Source organism: Cebus imitator, unplaced genomic scaffold, assembly GCF_001604975.1.
Source record: "Cebus imitator isolate Cc_AM_T3 unplaced genomic scaffold, Cebus_imitator-1.0 Scaffold563, whole genome shotgun sequence".
Lineage (NCBI taxonomy): Eukaryota > Metazoa > Chordata > Mammalia > Primates > Cebidae > Cebus > Cebus imitator.
Window position 1 is genome coordinate 1458275 of NW_016107878.1, and position 16552 is coordinate 1474826.

The 16552-nt window shown below is 57.4% G+C and overlaps 1 protein-coding gene across 2 annotated transcripts in view; it reads left to right on the top strand.

Moving 5' to 3' along the window:
• Positions 1–16552, top strand: part of NADSYN1 (NAD synthetase 1) — a 37537-nt gene that overhangs the window by 7957 nt on the left and 13028 nt on the right. The window contains exons 4-16 of one of the 2 annotated variants that reach the window (XM_017515884.2): positions 831–884; positions 1441–1530; positions 3668–3779; positions 4552–4640; positions 4828–4945; positions 5668–5799; positions 8538–8612; positions 10517–10641; positions 11109–11157; positions 11662–11764; positions 12689–12857; positions 14207–14342; positions 15430–15536. In XM_017515884.2, coding sequence (XP_017371373.1) covers positions 831–884; positions 1441–1530; positions 3668–3779; positions 4552–4640; positions 4828–4945; positions 5668–5799; positions 8538–8612; positions 10517–10641; positions 11109–11157; positions 11662–11764; positions 12689–12857; positions 14207–14342; positions 15430–15536 — 1359 coding nt within the window. The remainder of the gene's footprint in view (positions 1–830; positions 885–1440; positions 1531–3667; positions 3780–4551; positions 4641–4827; positions 4946–5667; positions 5800–8537; positions 8613–10516; positions 10642–11108; positions 11158–11661; positions 11765–12688; positions 12858–14206; positions 14343–15429; positions 15537–16552) is intronic. The other variant, XM_017515885.2, reaches the window with a different exon arrangement.

Here is a 16552-nt window from a genome sequence, read left to right on the forward strand (position 1 = left end):
AGCTGTCCCCATGGAGGCCTCTGCACGCTCCGTGCTGGTGTCTGTGCTGTGCCCTGCATAGCTGTCCCCATGGAGGCCTCTGCACGCTCCGTGCTGGTGTCTGTGCTGTGCCGGGCATAGCTGTCCCCATGGAGGCCTCTGCACACTCTGTGCTGGTGTCTGTGCTGTGTTCTGCATAGCTGTCCCCATGGAGGCCTCTGCACACTCCGTGCTGGTGTCTGTGCTGTGCCCTGCATAGCTGTCCCCATGGAGGCCTCTGCACACTCTGTGCTGGTGTCTGTGCTGTTCCCTGCATTGCTGTCCCCATGGAAGCCTCTGCATGCGCTGAGTTAGAGGTTGAGACACTGCAGAGGCAGAGGTGAGGGGTCCGTGACGTCCAGGCCCAGTCCTGGGAAAGGGCCGACCTGGGCGGTGGATGGATGGGCCCCTGTCCCGGGAGGTGGTGAAATTGGGCTCAGGGCGGAGATAGGCTGCAAAGTGGGTGCCACAGGTGAAGGTGAGTCAGTGAGGAGGGCCAGGGAGGGGGAGGAGGCAGCAGAGGCTGGAACATTCCAGGAGGAGAAGGAAGACCCCTGCGGCGGAGTGACTTTGCCCTCCGTTGAGCAGCAGCCCTCTAGTCTCAGAGTCTGCTCCCTGCATGGCAGAACCACCTCTGCTCATCTTAGCTTCGATCTGAGGGCTCCACAGAAGAGCCCTGCAGCTCTCTGAAGGGATCGGAGGAAGCTTCATATCGAAGTAAAATGCAGGGTTCCGGGGCTGCGGCCGCCGCCTCCGCTTGCTCTGTTTTCAGAGCTCAGCAGACACGCGCGTACCTCCCCTCTCTCCTGCAGGCCTGTGATGCACCGGAACGTCCGCTACAACTGCAGGGTCATTTTCCTCAACAGGTAGGCTCCCTGCCCCCTCCCCCAGGGGGTGACCAGTGCCTCTCCCTGGCTTTCAGCCAAGGGCTGCCAGGACCTGTGCTGGTGCCCCGGGGACCCGTTGCTGGGGGGCTGCTTCTGGAAGCACCCAGGCTTAGTGAGGGCAATGCACCTGGCAGGTATCTGGGTGCCTTTGCTTCTCTGGGTCTCAGCCACCACTGACACAGGCATCCTCAGGTATCAGAATGAGAGAGACACAGAGGGCAAGGGTGTGAGCACCCCAGTCCCTGTGGCCTAGAAGCCATTCCAGGTGAGCTGCAGTGCGGGTCCTCAGCTGCTGTTGAGGTACAACCTGCTGGAGCTTAGCTGCTTCATGGTTGACGGTCAGGGATGGATGCAGCCACGGGGACCCGGGTTGTAGACAGAAGCTGAAGCGCAGTGAAGGAGAGAGATTGGCTTCGGGCCCCATTCTCGAGCTGACTCTGCACGCATCACCCTGTCCTTTGGTGGCCGTGACCTCCAGCAGCGGCACATGTGTCTCAGGAGCCCCGTGTGCATGGCCCTGTTCTCCTGCCTGCAGGAAGATCCTGCTCATCAGACCCAAGATGGCCTTGGCCAACGAGGCCAACTACCACGAGCTGCGCTGGTTCACCCCGTGGTCGAGGAGTCGGTGAGTCGGGGCCCGACGGCCCTGGGATGTGTGTTAAGCACCTTCGCCGCGCGTAGCCTCAGGTCCTGATCTGGGAGTGTTACTGGTGGAGGGTGGCCAGGTTCTTGGCATTTTGAACAAAGAATTGGACAGAAAGCACAAACAAAGCAAAACAAGAATGAAGCAATCAAAGCAGAGATTCATGGACAATGAAAGCCCAGCCAGGTGCAGTGGCTCACGCCTGTCATCCCAGCACATTGGGAGGCTCAGGTGGGTGGATCATGAGGTGAGGAGTTGGAGGCCAAGACGGTGAAACCCCGTCTCTACTAAAACAACTAAATACAAAAAAAATTCGCCAGGCATGGTGGCAGGTGCCTGTCATCCCAGCTACTCGGGAGGCCGAGGCAGGAGAATTGCTTGAACACGGGAGGCAGAGGTTGCAGTGAGCTGAGATTGCAAGACTGCAGTCCAGCCTGGGCAGCAGGGTGAGACTCTATCTCAAGAAAAGAAAAAAAGGAAAGAAAATGAAAGCCCAGTCCACAAGGTGAGAGTGGGCCGAACAAGCGGCTCAAGGGCCTGGTTCCAGAATGTTCTGGGGTTTAAATATCCTCTGGAGACCCCCCGTTGGTTCCTTGGTGTGCATCCTATGTAGATGAAGACGCTGGAGGGAAGTTACAGGGGTATTCACTTGGGGTACACACTACGCAAATAAAGAGGCTGTTTCCTGTCAGAAGTGGCTACACAGTTACTTACTTGGCCTTAGAAAGCTGGGGTTTATTGTTCGATTTACTTCTAGGAAGGCCTTAGGTTTCCTGCCCCAGGCCCTATTCTCCTTTCCCAGCAGCGTCACTGGTAGGGACTAGCCGGGGCGGATGGTGCAGGTGGTAAAGGAGTTTACCAAGACAGTTGTACGTAGAGAGGCAGATTCATTAGAGAACACGTGAAAATCCGTTTCAGGATTGCAACAGGCAGCACAGCAGAGAAGGGGCTGTCTGCAGAGGCAGGGCTGGAGGGAAGTTGTGTAGGGTTGTGCTGGACGGGCTACACTGGGGATGAGGTAGACCTACAGGGACCGAGGACAGGGAGGTCATTGTGCCTGCGGAGGTCATCGTGCCCTCAGGGTGCCCTCTCAGAACACATGTTCACGGTTGCCCCACATCTGGAGCCCCTTCCTCCTGGCTTCCTTACCTGATCAGGCCTCCCCAAGTAGGAGATGCGCAGGAACGTGGGCCAGGGTCTCCGCCCCCGGTGCCAGCCCCTTACACGTCTGATTGTTGCTGCCGATGACACTGTGGCCAGGCTCAACGCAGATCAGATGGAACTCAAAGTTCTCCATCAGGAATATGAGTCCTGTGGGGTGAAGCGCCACGTTCATCTCGTGTGATACTGAATGTCAGGTGTCACGTCTTCACGTGGTTGACATTTGGGTCATTCTTCATCACGATGGGGCGTCCACTGTGTGCATCCTCAGGCATTTACTGGCATCACTGGTCCCCCGGCAGATGCCCCCAGTTGTGACAATCAAAAATGTCCCCAGACATTACCAGATGTCCCCTGGGGGGCAAAATTGCCCAGTTGAGAAATCCTGCTCTCTATTTATGAGTTATTCCTATTTTTTTATTGTTGTTACTGTAAACGGACTCTTTAATACCACATTTTTAAGCGGTTAATATTTTTCTGTAGGAAAACTTGATTTTTATGTCGCTTTTGTCATTGACCACCTCACTAAATTCTCCTCTCGTGTCTGTTGGTTAGTCTGTTGATTTTTGTAGTTTTTCTGTTAAGCTGAACTTATGTAATATGCAACAAATTTTACTTTTCCTTCAGTATTTACACCTCTCGGTTCATTTTCTTAACGTTTGTTGGCCAGCATTTCTAGAACAATGTTCTAGATCATCTCTGGAGCAAAATTCTAGTTCTCAGCTTATCCCGTGTGACATGTCTCTCCGTAAAGCTGAGCATCAGTGTGTGGGGAAACTGAGACACCCCGATGGTTGGAGAGCCCAGCCCACCACGGTGTCACGGCGTCTCATCAAGTCACCCTCACGCTCTCCTTTTTGTCTTAACGTGATTGTTTATTGCACTGGGGGAACACGTGGCAGGGCCTTTGCCAGTTCGTCCATTTGGAGGGTTCAGTTTGATTTTTGTTTGGATGTGGCTGCCATGCCTCGTTTGTCCTGAGATGCTCCTCCTCAGATCCTGGTGTTTTCCTCTCCAGGCACACAGAGGAGTACTTTCTGCCTCGGATGATACGGGACCTGACGACGCAGGCAAGTCCCTGGGTGTGGAGCCCATTTTTCAGTCAGTCATGGCTGTTCTCAGCCAACAGTGGATGGGGTGGGGCGGGACTCTTTGGGATCCAGGAAACAGAAGGCACCACGGTGCAACCAGGTCCGAAACAGACCAAGGGGGCAGCTTCCTACAGTGAGGGCAGCAGCGGGGCCAGGCAGCGGCCGGGGCGGCTTCTCTTTACCTCTGGGCTGCTTTTCCACCTGAGCCTCCCTCCCTGTCCCCGCTCACACTGGCTTCCTCCTCTTTTTTGTCCCTCCTTGTGGCAGAGGATGGCCTGCTCCACCCCCAGGGACTGTGTCCCCACATTTAAGCCTTATCTAGACCCACAACAAAATGCCCTGCTTTCAATTTTGAATTCTAAGGGAAGGCACCCTGGGGTCCCCTGCTCAGCTGCTGCCCTGAGGCTGGGAGTGGGGGGTCGGGCTGCGTCACCACCCAGGGCAGCAGCTGTTCTGATGTGATCACAGGACAGGGTCGCTTCAGAAGCTGTTGGCTCCGACTGGCAGCCCCGTCAGTGTCCCCTTGGCTGCTCAGAGGACAGGCGTCCCCTTCTTCTGCACATAGACTCCTACAGATGCCCCTGCCTGGCACCACTTGTGTTCCCATGTGCGGCCGCAGGGCACCCACCTCTTCTGAAGATGTGAGAGCCCAGAGCCATGTGGCTGCGAGATGGCCATGGTCCTGGGGTAGTGCGTGGCCCAGACAGGGTGTGGCCAGCACGTCTCATGCACCCTTCCCTTCCAAATGCAGGAAACCGTGCCCTTCGGAGATGCGGTGCTGGCGACGTGGGACACCTGCATTGGAAGTGAGATCTGTGAGGAGCTCTGGACGCCCCACAGGTCAGCCCCACGCCCCCATGCTGTCCAGTCCCCAGCACACGCGGGCTGCTGGGAGGACCTGGGACTGCAGACGTCCTGGGGCCGTGGCCGTGGGCTGGGAGCTGCCGTGGGAAGTGTGAGGGGCCAGCCGGGAGGCCGAGTTGGAGGAGAGGGGTGGTCTCTTCTCTTCACCTGCCTCTGCCCACAGCCCGCACATCGACATGGGCCTGGATGGCGTGGAGATTGTCACCAACGCCTCCAGCAGCCACCATGTGCTGCGCAAAGCCGACACCAGGGTGGATCTCGTGACTATGGCCACCGCCAAGGTAGGGGTCGGTTTGGGCTGGGGAGCCGGCGCCGCGGGGCAGGCGTTGTGTCTCAAGCACTCCTGTGTCCTCAGTGCCCAACTCAGGGCTGAGCCCACACACCACGGGCACCCGGGGCTTGTAATTACGGCCTGTACTCAGCAAGCGTGCCCTGCTGCCCTCCGGGGATCCACCGGCACAGCCCATCTCACCCACACTGCCATCCCATGAAACAGACCCGGCTCCCCTCTCTGCAGTGACCAGGAACAGGGACGTGCCTTGTTTGTTGGCATCACGGCACGGCGTGGGAAATGCCACCCATACATTTGCTGATCCTGCTCTTGGCCAGTGAGGCGTGCAAGGGGCGGCGCTGGTTGGCGATTCACGGTGCAGGCGTGGGTTTAGCTAAGTCGCCTTTGAATCTGGGCTTTGTCCACGGAGCTCTCTTGGCTTGTCTGAACTTCATCGTGCCTGACGGAGGTGATGGAGCCCGCCTTGTGGGGCTGTTATGAAGCAAAAACAAATGAAACAAACATTTTATGTAAAGGCTGGTACCCAGCAAGGCTAGGCTTGCCGAAGCTTCGTGGCTCTCTGCCTCCCTGCACGTGCGCCTACTCTCTGCAGCAGTGGGGCCACTCACGATGACCTATCGGGACTGGGGGACGTTCCTGTACGTGGGCAGGTGGCAGGCAAGGCTGGTGGACCACAGCTGACCCCTCCGCTGTGGGCGCTGCCTCTTTCAGAACGGTGGGATTTACCTGCTGGCCAACCAGAAGGGCTGTGACGGGGACCGCCTGTACTACGACGGCTGTGCCATGATTGCCATGAACGGGAGCATCTTTGCACAGGGATCCCAGTTTTCTCTGGATAATGTGGTAATGAGCGGGCGTGGACCTGGCTGGGGGAGGGTTCCCTGTGCAGAGGCCGAGCCCCTGCCCTCCCTTGTAAGCCAGGTGCCTAGTGAGGGCACCTGTGGAGAAGTTGACCTCCCATCCTTGGGTCTGGGGACAGCCAAACCCCGACACATGGCCCATGGCCCTGGATGGATGAGAGTGAGGGCAGCTCTCTAGTCCTGCGTACCCACAGTCCGGGAGGAGGATGCCGTGCCACACAGGGCCACAAGGAAAGGGGCTCAGGAACCGAGGGGATGGTCCTGCTGTGGGAGGCGGACTTTATGGTAAGGAGAGGGTGGGTGCCACCTGGTCCCTGCAGGAGGGTGTAGTTGGTTGGTTTGAATTCTGAGGGCTGGCAGGGAACCAAAGCCTCTCCTTTGACAGGAGCAGGCTCCATGGCCTCTGAGACAGGGCTAGGGATGCCGTGTTTAGTTAGGGGGCCTTATCCGCGGGAGCAGAACTGGCAGGGGCTCATGGTGAGTCCGTGGGAGGACCTGTCAAGGGCACATATACTCAACCTAGGCCTTAGGCCACACTACCCCTGCATCCTGGGAAGCAGGAGTGGAGACCCCAGGACACTCTGGTCAGGGAGGCTTTGTTCTGTGGGGCTCTCTGAGCACACAGTGGCCAGCTGCGTGGGGACAGCCCTGGGGGAGCTGTGAGTTAGAGTTCGGAAGTGCCGTTGCTATCCGAAGCCACACATATATGCGCGAGTCACCAGCGCTCCCTCCCACGCGGCGCCGCCTGCCTGGCCTTTGGCCCTGATGGCCTTCTGCTCTGCTCTTGTTGGGGATGGGCATTAAAGCGGCAGATTCACCGAGGCAGGCGGTAGGTAGCACGGGAGACGGCTCTGCAGCTGGCTTTGCAGGAGCGGGGCGCGCTTGTGTCCTGGCGTCACCAACTTGGCCGGGCTCTCGGAGCAGTTTCGTTGCTTTGCTGCCCCTGCATTCCCATGGCGTGATTCTCTCTGGTGCTTTCTGCACAGCATCGGTGCGGGAGCATGGAGGTGGTTATGAAACCAAATCAGTTTCAAGTGGACTCGGTGAACTTCAGCGTGAAACAGAATTCCAAGGCCTTTTCAGGGGTCCCTTGCATAGGGCGCAGGCAAAGGTGTGGCCGTCTCGGCCCCATGCCCTGCTTTCCACGTGACAGCGTCCCCAAAAGGCCTCTTTGCTCTTCCTGGTTAACCATGATCGAGCTGGAAGGGCTTTGAGGAGAAAGGTTAAGTTCCTGCTAATGCGAAGTGTGGTCCTCTCCCTGTTGCCCACGTCAAAGCCACAGGCACGTTGGTCGTGTTGACTGGCCGGTGTATTGGGAATCACCTGCCCCAGGACCCCCGAGGGTTCCCGGCCCCACGTCAACCCCCGATCAGAGTCCTTGGGGTCTGTGTTTTTAGTGATCACCAGGAGATTGTTCCACACGCTAGAATCCGGGAGCCACTGCTTTACACGTCACTAGAATTTCTGGTGGTGCCGCATGCACCGTCCTAGGCTGCAGCCACGGGCCTGCCACGTTGAGGGTGACACTGCCGCCTTCAGGCTCAAGCCACTGCCCTCCGCCAGGTCCTCCGTGTTGCACCTTAAATGGTCAGCAGAAGCCCCGTGACGTGTGGAATCATTTTAGAGTCGTCCCTTCTGCCTCCCGCTCAAGCAACTGACCTGCCGATCCCCCTCCAGGCCACGTTTCTCAGGGTCTTCCTGATCCCCTGGGTTTTCTGGTTTGTCGTGCACTTGGAGTCCGACTGTGATGGTGAAGTCCGTTAACCTAGCTCTGGGGAGAGTGAGATGGAGCCACCTTCTCACGGAATGATCCTCGCCACGCCGTCTCCATTGCATTAAGGCTTCACACTTACCATGACTTAACGTGTGAAGGTTTGGTGGCTATCACTTTGGAAAGCAGCCAGAGAAGCAGAGGACGTGTGAACCGGTCTCCTGGTCTTCACGGCATTTCCAGCCAGGTTTGGCCCATGGTGACGGCGGCAGGAGCAAGGGGCGCGCCAGGTGGCCGCGGCTGTCCTGTGAACCGCCACGGTGGTGCCGACACTGTTCCTTCTCTCCCACACTTGCATTGAGCAAGGCAACTGTCAGAAACAATTGGTTAAAGACATTTCTTCATGAAGGAATAACCCCTATGAGTTAAAACGTCATTTCTGCGTACACTGCAATTGGTAGAAGCCCTACCATAGCCGGGTTCAAAGGCAGGGCGGAGTCACCTCCTGTAACACAGGCGGCACGTCCGGGCTGGGACCCTGGTGTGGATGCCGGGGCTGCGGCACTGCCTCTGCCGTTCCCAGTTCCACCTTCCTCTGTTGCCTCTCCTCGTGGGCACAGGGTGTTTGCAGCAGCTCCACCCACCCCATCTTCACACTGCCACGTGCAGAGGCAGCAAAGGGGCCTTGTTCTCCGTGTGTCTTTTTGATGAGAGAGGCGTTCCCAGAAGTCCCCGGCAGGGGCTCATTGACAGGGTGGCGTCTTGTGCGGTGCTGAGTGGGTCACTGGCAAGTGTCTGGATGCAGTGGAGGTTCTGGTGGTAACAGTGAGGGGGCAGGGCTGTGGTTTGGCCTCAATGTCACCTGTCCTGTCCCTGGGTCCCCAGGAATCCAGGAGTCTGAGCCCCTGCTTTAGAAGGTGCAACCACACCAGTGGCAGTGGCCAAATGACACGGGGGAGTGGAGCAGATGGGAAATCAAGGGTTGTTCTCTCTAAAATCTCCTTCCCCAGGAAGTCCTGACGGCCACGCTGGATCTGGAGGATGTCCGGAGCTACAGGGCGGAGATTTCATCTCGAAACCTGGCGGTGAGTGCTCCAGTAGACACTGCGTGGGATGCTCATTACAGGTGTGGAAAGTGGCCCCATTTGTGCAGGCGTGGAGGAGGCCGTGAGGGTGCAGTGCCTGAAAAGTCTGACGGGGATGTTCCGGACTCCTCGAGTGAGGAAAGGGCTGGTGCTGTGGACGGAACCTGCTTCCATCTGTTCCCAGTCGTCCTCTGCTGGAGCCAGGCCCTGAGCTGGGGTGAGCGGGACAGGCAGGCAGAGAGGCCGAGGAGATGGTCAGTGTGCTCGGGTCCAAGCAGCCTTGGAGGCCAGAAAGGCCTTGAGATGGCGGGTGGCAGGCGTGGTGGGGACAGGCTGTGTGTGTAGCCAAGGCTGGTCCCCACCTCGGAAGTCAGGGGCAAGGTCCACGGCGCATGCGAGCCCGTGTCTGAGTCCTGGGATGCAAGTAACGCCCCTCCTCCCGCCCGGGGTCCGCTGCTGGGAACCTGCAGCTCTGCGTTTCTGCAGAACGCCATCACAAATAGGTCATCAAACTGCGCAGCCGTCGTGAGACAGTGATTTTCTGAAGAAGTGTCATGCTCATAGCAGAGTGGACTCTTCTGCTGTTGATCAGCTGATTGAGACAGGGTCTTGTTCTGTCGCCCAGGCTGGAGTGCGGTGGTGCCATCACAGCTCACTGCAGCCTGGACCTCTGGGCTTTAAGCGATCCTCCCACCTCAGCCTCCCGAGTAGCTGAGACAACAGACACACGCCACCGTGCTCAACTGATTTTTTATTTTTGAATAGAGACAGGCTCTCACAATGTTGCCCAGGATGGTCTTGAACTCCTGGGCTTAAACAATCCTCTCGCCTCAGACTCCCAAAGTGTCAGGGTTACAGATGTGAGCCACCGTGCTCAGCCTTTTTTTCATAAGTTTTATTAAGTTGTATTTGCCATATCACCCAGTGTCTCCATGTAAGCAGCTGATCGGTGGTTTTTAGTGTACCCATGGAGTTATGCAGCCACAATCTTAGAGCATTTTCATTACCCCAGAAAGAAATTCTAGCCGTTAAGCACCGCCATGCCCCGCCTCCGGCCCTGGCAGCCACAGGTCTGTTCTCTGTGTCTATGCATTTTCCTATTCCGGACATTTCATCGGGATGAAATCACACAGTGTATGGCCTTTGGTGTCTGGCTTCCCGCACTTGCTGTGCTGTTTTCAAGGTTTATCTGTGTGTCGGTACAGTCGCCCCTCGGTATCCATGGGGATGGGATCCGGGAGCCCCCACTGACCCCCTGCAGGGATGCCCGTACCCCGCAGTCTGCCCGGCAGAACTCACTGATAAAAAGAATCGGCCCTCTGTATGTGTGGGTTTCAGATCTCGAGAATACTGTGCCTTTTATCAGTGTGCGGTTGAACCTGGGGGTTTAGAACCCGCACATACGGGGTGTGTCTGTAATTCATCCCTTTGTATTGTCAGAGTTCCGTAGCCGGGATGTTCAGTCTGCTTCTTCACTAGTCCATTGGTGGCCATTGGGAATGTTTCCACTTCCCATCACGAACAATTCTGTTGCAAACATGCATGTACTTCCGTTGGAGGGGACGTGTTTTCATTTTCTTGGGTGTGTCTGTCCAGGAGCGGAATTGACTGGGTCATATGGTAACCGTTTAGCCTTTTGAGGAGCTGCCAGGTGTTTGCCGAGAGGCGGCACCGCGGTGGGTTCCCGGCAGGCGGGGATGAGAGTCCCAGTTTCTCGCCCCCTCCAGCTCCTGTTGCCATCTGTCGTTCCACTCCTCGCCATCCTCGTGGGAGTGAGGGCGGCCTCGCTGTGGTTTTGACCTGCCTTTCCGTGGCTGATGGAGCCCTGCTTGTCTGTGGGTCCTGGGGACCTGGAGGGTTTCCGTGAAGCTGGGAGTCATTTTGTCTTCAATCTCCATTGCCAGGCCAGCAGGGCGAGCCCCTACCCCCGGGTGAAGGTGGACTTCGCCCTCTCGTGCCACGAGGACTTGCTGGCACCCGTCTCTGAGCCCATCGAGTGGAAATACCACAGCCCTGAGGAGGAGATAAGGTGTGTGGCCCCTGACTCCTGGGAGGGACCTGTTGTCCGCGTGGCCACGCCTCTGGGGTGGGGACCCCTGGAGGTCACGCAGTGGGTTTTCAGAACCTGCCCCGGTGGGGACTTGGCAGGAGTGGGCTGTGCCTCCCTGGACTGAGGGCATGGATGCCAGAGCCAGACCACCTAGGTGTGACCCCCAGCCCTGCTGCTTCCCCGTGCTGTGACTTGGGCCCCAAGGTGCCGTCCATTCTGTGGCCCGGTGTCCCCCGTTTAAAATGATGATGATTATACCTGCGTCCCTGGGTTATCTTGAGAGTCACACGCATCCCCTCACACCAGGTGCCTGAAGCAGAGTCAGGCCTCCTGAGAGCCCTGCGTCGACTCTGGCCCTGCAGCCTCCTGGGGCTGTCCAGATGGGTTGCCAGGGGTGCTGTGGGCCGGGGCCGCCGTCTGGGCTCCATGTTCTGATTGCCTTGCAGCCTTGGACCTGCCTGCTGGCTCTGGGACTTTTTAAGGCGAAGCCAACAGGTAAGATTTCCAGTTTCTAGTGAGCCCACCCTGCTTGTTCTACTGGTTGGTCTGGTTTTATTCTGGGGCAGGGCAGGGTTTTGGTTTTTTTTTTTTTTAATGCAAACAATAAAAAGCGTTTCATCACTCTGCCTCCATGGGGAGCTTAGTCTTTGCTAGCCAGAGGCAAGGTGGGCACAGCGGCTGGTGGGTCCGCTCCAGCCCTGGAGGCGTGGCAGGACCCGGTCTGATGGCGTTCAGTGTCATGCTCGCCATCGTGATCCCGAGATTCATCAGTGGAGTCAGCCTCAGACCTGCCCCACCCCCCGAAGCGTCTCTTTTCCCTCTGGAAAATCCATTCACCCTGCCATGTGTGGGCGTTTGTCCCGACCTCAGGGAAACCTCTAACACCCGCATGCATTTCCGTGGACGCCTCCTTGAGGTCTGCAGGCAGAGTTAGGCTGATCCTCGGGCGCGCTGCTTCTCCGAGGCTCTGCTCACACGTGTTTGGTTGGCTCATTCCAGGCGGGGTTTTTGCTGCCCCTGAGTGGCGGGGTGGACAGCGCGGCCACTGCCTGCCTCGTCTACTCCATGTGCTGCCAGGTCTGCGAGGCTGTGAGGAGCGGAAGTAGGTGGCATCTGTTGGCACGAGGGAGGCTCCAGGGGGCCAGCCCTCAGGCTGCCTGAGTGGGGGGATCTAGGAGGGGAAAGAGGAAACACCTGGGCCATGGACATCAGGGTGAAGGGGGCTTTGTGGCCATGCATAAATGACACAGCATCACACCCCAGTCCTGCAGCCAAGGCAGCAAGGCCCTCGGCGGCTTCCTGGGGCTTTGGGCACGTGCGGCTAAGTCCCCAGAGCTGCACCTGCCTGCTCTGTGCACGGTGTGGCTGGGTGGAAAGACGCAGGTGTGGGAGGCTCACATTCTCCCCTGCATGCTGTGGCATCAGACATCACCTTAGCGTGTGCAACAGCAGGGGGCAATGATACCCACTGGATGGAGCTATGGGCCATAGCGTGGGCTGGAGCCCCACGGGCACCTGGGGGCGTAGATGGGGATGGAGCCACACGGGCACCTGGGGGTGTAGACGGGAATGGGGCCGCACGGGCACCTGGGGGTATAGACGGGTGGAGCTGCACAGTCACCTGGGGGTGTAGATGGGGGTGGGGCCGCACGGTCACCTGGGGGTGTAGACAGGGATGGAGCCGCTCGGGCACCTGGGGGTGTAGACGGGGGTGGAGCCGCGCAGTCACCTGGGGGTGTAGACGGGGATGGAGCCGCGCGGGCACCTGGGGGTATAGACGGGTGGAGCTGCACAGTCACCTGGGGGTGTAGACGGGGGTGGAGCCGCGCGGTCACCTGGGGGTGTAGACGGGGGTGGAGCCGCGCGGTCACCTGGGGGTGTAGACGGGGGTGGAGCCGCGCGGTCACCTGGGGGTGTAGACGGGTGGAGCTGCGCAGGCCCCTGGTGACCAGAGCCTGGGGTGGAACTGTGTAGATACCCCACACACTCAGGTGACCTCTACCCATTCTGTCCTGATGGTTTTCAGATCAGGAAGTGCTGGCTGATGTCCGCACCATCGTGAACCAGAGCAGCTACACCCCCCAGGATCCCCGAGACCTCTGTGGACACATACTGACCACGTGCTACATGGCCAGCGAGAACTCCTCCCAGGAGACCTGCAGCCGGGCCAGAGAGTTGGCCCAGCAGATTGGAAGGTAGAGTTGGTCCCTGGTGTTGGGTTTGGCAGGCAGCTGACAGCTCAGAGCCGCCGGAAGCCGTGCCTGTAGCGCACTGGTGCCTGGCTTCGTTCATTCTGCATTGTGTCATCCACGATGTGGAGGAGCTGTCAGCGCTCCATCCCTTTCTGTGGGTGAATAATATTCCACTGTGTGGATAGACCCTGATTTGTTTCTCCAGGCATCAACAACTGCTTAAATGTGCAGCTGGAAGCTTCTCAGGGCTTCGCTTTCTCTTGGTTTGAGGCTGATTTCAGGGAAGCTGTGTATCAGTCCTCCCTATCTGATCCACCCCATTCTCGGACTGTGCCTACGATTTCCGCCCTTCCTCCCTCCACTCCTTGCATTCCCAGTGCCGGCTGCAGGTCGTTTGTGCTCATATGGGAGCTGGCTGTGGGCTGACTCATACCCCTCCTTCTGTCCCTTCCCCCGCCCTCACTGCCTCTTCTGCTGGGCGGTTCTCTACATGGACAGCGGAGGGAGGGCAGCTTTCCGGAGAAGGGAGACTGGGTTCCATCTAGAATGTTCCATCTACAATAGCTGTTAGGAGAAAATGAGCAGCTGCCCATCCTGTTTGTTGAGCTCAGCTAAAAGCTGTCCCCTGCCCCCAGGAATCCTCCTCTAGAGATGTACTCAGAGGAGTCAGAAGCAGGGACCCAAACAGATACTTGTTCCGGAGAGTCCATGGCAGCACCATTCGCAGAAGCCAAGAGGTAGGGTCAGCCCAAAGCCCATCCCAGATGAATGGAGAAAGAATCTGTGGTCCATTCACACAGTGGAATATTATTCACCCAGAAAAAGCAGTGGAGCATTCGCACATGACACAGTGAGGAGAAACCTCGAAGACATGGTGCGGAGTGAAAGGAGTGGAGCCACACAAAGCCATGTGGTGTTTGATTCCATTTCCATGCAGTGTCCAGAGCACGCAGCAGCACAGAGGGCACGTGTCACCCTCCGCATCTGTCACTGTCACAGCTGTCAGAGCTGGAGGAGAAGAGGGTGGGGACAGACTGCCGGTGGGATGGGGTTTCCTTCTCGGCTGATGAGACATTCTGAGCCATATGGTGGTGAGGGCTGCACAGCACTGTGGACTGCTAAACGTCACCAGTCATACACATTAAAGCGCTTACAGTGGTCAGTTTTATGTCACCAGGGCTCCACCACACATGCGCACACACACATGCACACACATGCGCACACATGCGCGCACACACACATGCGCGCACGCACATGCACACACGCGCACACACGCACGCACACGCGCACAGATGCACACATGGTCACACACATGCACATGCTGCCCTCCACGCCCCCCCTTCTCCTTCCAGCCACCACATCAGTCTCAGCATCGATCCAGCCGTGAAGGCCGTCATGGGCATCTTCAGCCTGGTGACAGGGAAGAGCCCTCTGTTTGCAGCTCACGGAGGAAGCAGCAGGGAAAACCTGGCGCTGCAGAATGTGCAGGTGCCCCGGCCTGGGCCGGCGTCCCCTGGGGATACAGGTGCAGGGAACCCCGGGATGCCTGGTATAGGATGCGCAGGTGTCCCCACCTGGGCCGTCATCTCCATGAAAGTCATGGCAAAGGGCACCCAGGGACAGCCGGTGCCGGGGTCCACAGCCTGTGTGCCTCGCTGAAGACGTCAATCATGCAGCCTTGTTAACAAGGATGGATGTGTGTGTGTGTTAGTGCCTGAGCATGTGATGTCTAAGAGCAAGAGCAGGGGTGTAAGGGTGTGCATGCTTGAGTGTGTGCAGAAGCGTGAGTGCAAGAGCAAGAGGATGTGTCTGAGCGTGAGTGTGAGCATGAGAGGGCACGTAAGTGTGAGAGTACAAGCGTGTGAGTATGCACAAGTGTGGGTGTGCTTGTGAGTGCTTGTGCACAAGCGTGTGTGCGGATGTGCAAGTTATGTGTGCACAAATGCGATTGCACAGTTGTGTGCGAGTCTGCTTGAGTGAGTGCACGTGCATGCCTGTGAGCACATGGGTGGGTGTGCATGACTGTGACAGTGTGCACGTGACTGTGTGAGTGTGTGCCTCTTGAATCCTCAGGGAACAGCCTGGATGCTGTCTGCCTCCTGGGTTACTGCACTTGACTGGATGCTCCATGATGGGCGGAGGAGCAGAGAGGCCAGGGTGGAGGTGGGGGCTCTGGCTGCTGGGATCTGTCCTGTCTCTCCCTGTCCCTTTTCTGCTGTGCATGGGTGGCCTCTGCCCTCCTGTCCATGGGAAAGGGACAGAAATGCCATTGCCAAGCTTTCTCCCAGGGAGCCCACAGCTCAGTTCTGCCACCGATGCTGCCTCTGCCCTCCCGGGCTCCGGGTGCTCCCATCTTTGAAGGCAAGGCCCCGCTGTGCTTGCATGAGCTCTGTGGAGGCGGGACCACCCGAGAAGGGCCTCGGGACGCTGTGGGACTTGGAGGCTCGGATGTTCCCAGAACGCTAGAGAGCTCCTAAGTGATTTTAATTTTCTTGTTTTCAAGAGGTTGCAGGTGTGCGTCTCCCTGTCCTCCCTTTGCAAGGTAACCCGTTATTTCCTCTGTTGTGTTGTCCAGGCTCGAATACGGATGGTCCTCGCCTATCTGTTTGCTCAGCTGAGCCTCTGGTCTCGGGGCGTCCGTGGTGGGCTCCTCGTGCTGGGGTCTGCCAACGTGGATGAGAGGTGAGTGTGGCCCAGTGGCAGGCAGTGGTGGGTGTTGGAACCTCTCAGATCTCTGAGGGTGACGCACTGTGAGATGCTGTCATCCTGTGCCTTTCATGGCGGGTTTGGGCCTGGGACAACATTCCTCTAGAATTTCACCCGACCCGAGTGGCAGAGCAGGTGGCATTGCCTTCCTGCAGGCGGCTCCTTGTGCTTACCACTCTCATCAGCCCTGTGGTCCTTCCTCTCTGCTGTGCCTCAAATTCACCTCCCCACTCTGTGCAACAGACAAGCTCCCCTCCTTCTAGGCTGTTCCTAGAATGCATCTTAAGTCATTTCTTTGCAGCTCATTTTTACCTCATTTTTTATGTGGACTGAAAATACTCCCCTTCTCATCTGCTTCTCTGTTCAACAAAACTCAGTGCCTCCCTGTTGTTTTCCAGATAAAATTCAAGCTGTTTATCAAACCCAGCAGTGGAGGCTGCTAGACAGTCTTTTCCAGCCTTGGTTTCCCCACTTCCCTTAGGTGAGCCTCTGCGCCTCTCAGCTCGTCTGTGCTGTTCTTAGTTGCTCCTTAGTAGCTGAGGAATTTCAAAAACTGTCATTCATTTGTTTGTCTATGCATCCATCTATCCATATGTCAATTCAGCTCCATCCATCCATCCATCCATCCATCCATCTATCCATCTATCCATTCATCTACCCATCTAGGCACCCACCCACCCATCTACCCACTTACCTGTCCATTCATCCACCCATCTGTCTGTCCATCCCTTTATCCATCCATCCATCCATCTACCCTCCCAGCTGTCTGTCCATCCATGCAGTCATCTACCCATCTATGACCCATCTATTCATTCATCCATCCATCCACCCACCCACCCACTCACCCATCCATTCATTTACCCATCTGTCTATTCATTAATCCCCACCCATCCTTCCACCCACTTGTCCATCCATGCATTCATCCACCCACCTACCTATCCATTCATCCACCCATGTGTCTGTCCATCCACCCATCGGTCTATCTGCTCATT